The sequence below is a fragment of the Dama dama genome, chromosome 21 (genome assembly GCF_033118175.1).
Source record: "Dama dama isolate Ldn47 chromosome 21, ASM3311817v1, whole genome shotgun sequence".
Lineage (NCBI taxonomy): Eukaryota > Metazoa > Chordata > Mammalia > Artiodactyla > Cervidae > Dama > Dama dama.
In genome coordinates, this window is record NC_083701.1 from 63,447,722 (window position 1) to 63,450,879 (window position 3,158).

Sequence of the window (3,158 nt, forward strand, 5' to 3'; positions counted from 1 at the left end):
GAATGAAGCGTAATATATACAGAGTGTAAAAGGCACTCAACTGTTGTTTTTGTTATGTTTTGCTGGTCCTGGCAGAGCCTAATAGTTTGGTATTTTTATCTTTGAAAACATGCCCAAGGGCCCTAGTGATGAGATCTAAAATGAGCTGAGTCAACTCTGTACATCAAAACGTTGTCACATTTAAACATTTCAAGTGTTTTTTTTTTGACAATTACAGAGTCGTTTAAAATATAGCCCCATGCCTGCACAAAGAGAACTCTGGGAAATGTAGTTTATTTATTTATTACCGGATTGCTTTGTAAAAGGAGCTGGGGGAAGTTTGGAAACTGCCTCCCTGGAGAGGTATGAAGTTTTCCAGGGCACCCCAGACTTGGTGAAAGAGGCCGTTTCTGCCGTTGCTGGCAGCAGCCCTCGGGTAAAAGCCCACTGCATTTTATCTTTGCGTGTTTGTTTGTTCTGCTTGTTAACCACTGGCTTTCATACCATCTTGTTCTGTAATTCAAAACTGACTTTATAATTAGGTCTGAAAAGGAATGGTTCCCAGGCAATTCCTTTATGAAACTGGTAAAGACAGTTGCGTTCACTCTGGCTGGTTTTGGTGTAATTTGTCTGAGGGGGCTGCAGGGCCGCTCTGTTTGAAGTTATATTGGGCTGGCCTCTACTGTGTATTTGCAGCGGGTGTGGGGAGGGGAGGGTGAGGGCTGAGTCCTGCTCTTGGGAACCTTCTGTGGACGAGCAGAAGATGTCGGCAGACTTTTCTCTTTCATCTTTGGACAGTAAACTCTGAATTGGTTCATGCGTTTAAGCCCACCTGGCTCAAGTTTAGTTGTTTGGCCCCGAGGAAAAGGTTTAACCAGCTAAATTACAGGGGCCATAGGGGACTGCTTGGAGAGCAGGCTGAAAACGATTATTGGTGTGCTAATTCAAAGTTTTTCTTTCTGAGTTCCATCTCGTGGAGACCTGTGACTTTCTAGTTAATTTGCATACTTGAAAGCTGGAGTTCCAACCTGACTTCTCAATAGAGATGATTATGACTACATTTGTGAAACCTCTTTGCTTCAGCATCTGGGTGCAGGACCATCAGGGGGCCTAAGGAGAGGAAAGCAGGTCCAACCTGGCAGGAACTTGGATCCCCACCACTGGCTTCTACTAGAGCAATACACTTTATTTGTTTTGGTTGCTTACACTTCCAGTTAAGATTTCTTTTGGAGAAAATGTTTCACGACTTTACAAAGTTTGAAGACGGTTTAGACTAGAAGTATCCAGCCCAACCCTTGCCCTCTAAATCAAGTCAGCCCACCTGTTAGCCTGAAGAGCAAGTCTCAAACTCTGGAGGCACTGGGGACCACCCTTTGCCATCCCCCATGCCCTCTACTCGCCTTTGTCCACCAGCTCAGATTCAGCCATTTGCCCACCAGCTCAGAATTTAAACCCACCTCTGCTTCCAAATTCAGCCATTGCTCTGCCCCTCCCCCAGCACATGGAGTCTCAATTCTCTTGCCCTGTTAGAGGCTACCTTACCCCACGCCCTCTCATCTCCTACTGTCTGGCATCTAGCTGAGGAGGGCTCTTGAGCCACAACATGTAACTTCTTGGCTTTGTGATTTGTCTAGACCTACATAATATGGTGTTCTTCTTGGTGCCTTTGTCTAGAATGTAGTTACCCCAGCTCACTGTTCCTTGCCTGAATTCATCTCTAGGACTACATTTTTATTCTCTTACCACACTGTGCAGCTTGTGGAACCTAAGTTCCCTGACTAGGGATGGAACCCAGGCCCATAGCAGTGAAAGTGCCAAGTTCTAACCCCTGGACCACCAGAGAACTCCCTGTGACTACATACTGAGAGAATGTACCTTGATTGCCAGCCTTCTACCAGAATAGAGTCATTGAGTCCTTTGAATGTTTTAGCCCCATCACTTTTGTGATTGTTCCATTTAAAATAAAGAAATGGCAGCCACTCACTTGTTATTGCTCACCATGTGGACAGTACAGGGGAACAGAATAGCAGGAAGCACTGCTTCCGTGAAGAAAACCTCACTTTTATCCCCTCGACATGGATACCATTAGGACAGTTCCTCTGTGCTGCCGACAGATTGATGAAGAAACTAGAAGTCTGAGAAGGGTCTGGGGTTTACCATTCACAGCAAAAAGTCAGGCTTTAAAATCAGGAGGACTAGAGTTCTTATTCTGTCTCCTTTGTTTCCAAGCTGATGACATAGAACATTCCTCCTTGTTGTGGCAGTCCAAGTGCTGGTTGCAAAAGAATTTCCAGGTACAGAGTATTGCAGAAAAGAATGAGTTTATTATGAACAAAGAGCAGAGATAATGTGGGCGCTGTGAGCACAGCAGGCCAACCTCCTGACAGACCAGGGAGAGTCGACGGAAGCTGTTAGAAACGCAGGCTACTGAGTGTGGAGTAGTGTGGTGCTTGTGGGTGTCCAGCATGGCGTACCGGGGCCAGGGCCAGAAGGTGCAGAAGGTGATGGTGCAGCCCATCAATCTCATCTTCAGATACTTGCAAAATAGATCGCGGATTCAGGTGTGGCTTTATGAGCAAGTGAATATGCGGCTAGAAGGCTGTATCATTGGTTTTGATGAGTATATGAACCTCGTATTAGATGATGCAGAAGAGATTCATTCTAAAACAAAGTCAAGAAAACAACTGGGTCGGATCATGCTACAAGGAGATAACATTACTCTGCTCCAAAGTGTCTCCAACTAGAAGTGATAGATGAAATGAGAAATTGTTTGGCAATACCGTTGTGTTTTTTAGGTGTCTCTTGTTAGAGATGTAGTTCTAAAACTTGTATTCATGTTGTTCTGCTCACCCTTATGTTATTACCAGATGACAATAAATGCTGTGGGACTGTTAAAAAAAAAAAGAAAAGAAACGCAGGCTACTCAAAGAAGAGCCAACCCCTCTTGTGGGTTAGTAGCCAGTTTTTACAGCCTTGAGACAAAGGACACGCCTGCTGGAAGGGAGGCATTAGGTGACCGGTTAGGGTGGGTAGTTTTCCTCATCTGAGGTCAGGAAGCTGGCCGGTAAGGATTGGGGGGCTTTTGGCAATGGTTACAATGAGGCTCAGTCAGTTCCCAAGGTGACCTTGGTTCTGGGCTCCATTTCTGTGACCTTGATGCAGGGCCTTGTACCTGTAAC

General features: G+C 45.4%; 1 protein-coding gene across 1 annotated transcript; it reads left to right on the forward strand.

Moving 5' to 3' along the window:
- Positions 1–2,413: 2,413 nt before the first annotated feature.
- LOC133042359 (small nuclear ribonucleoprotein E-like) lies at positions 2,414–2,819 on the forward strand. Its single transcript, XM_061122864.1, has one exon. The coding sequence runs from the start codon at positions 2,445–2,447 to the stop codon at positions 2,721–2,723; it is 279 nt and encodes a 92-aa protein (XP_060978847.1). The 5' UTR covers positions 2,414–2,444; the 3' UTR covers positions 2,724–2,819.
- Positions 2,820–3,158: the final 339 nt, after the last annotated feature.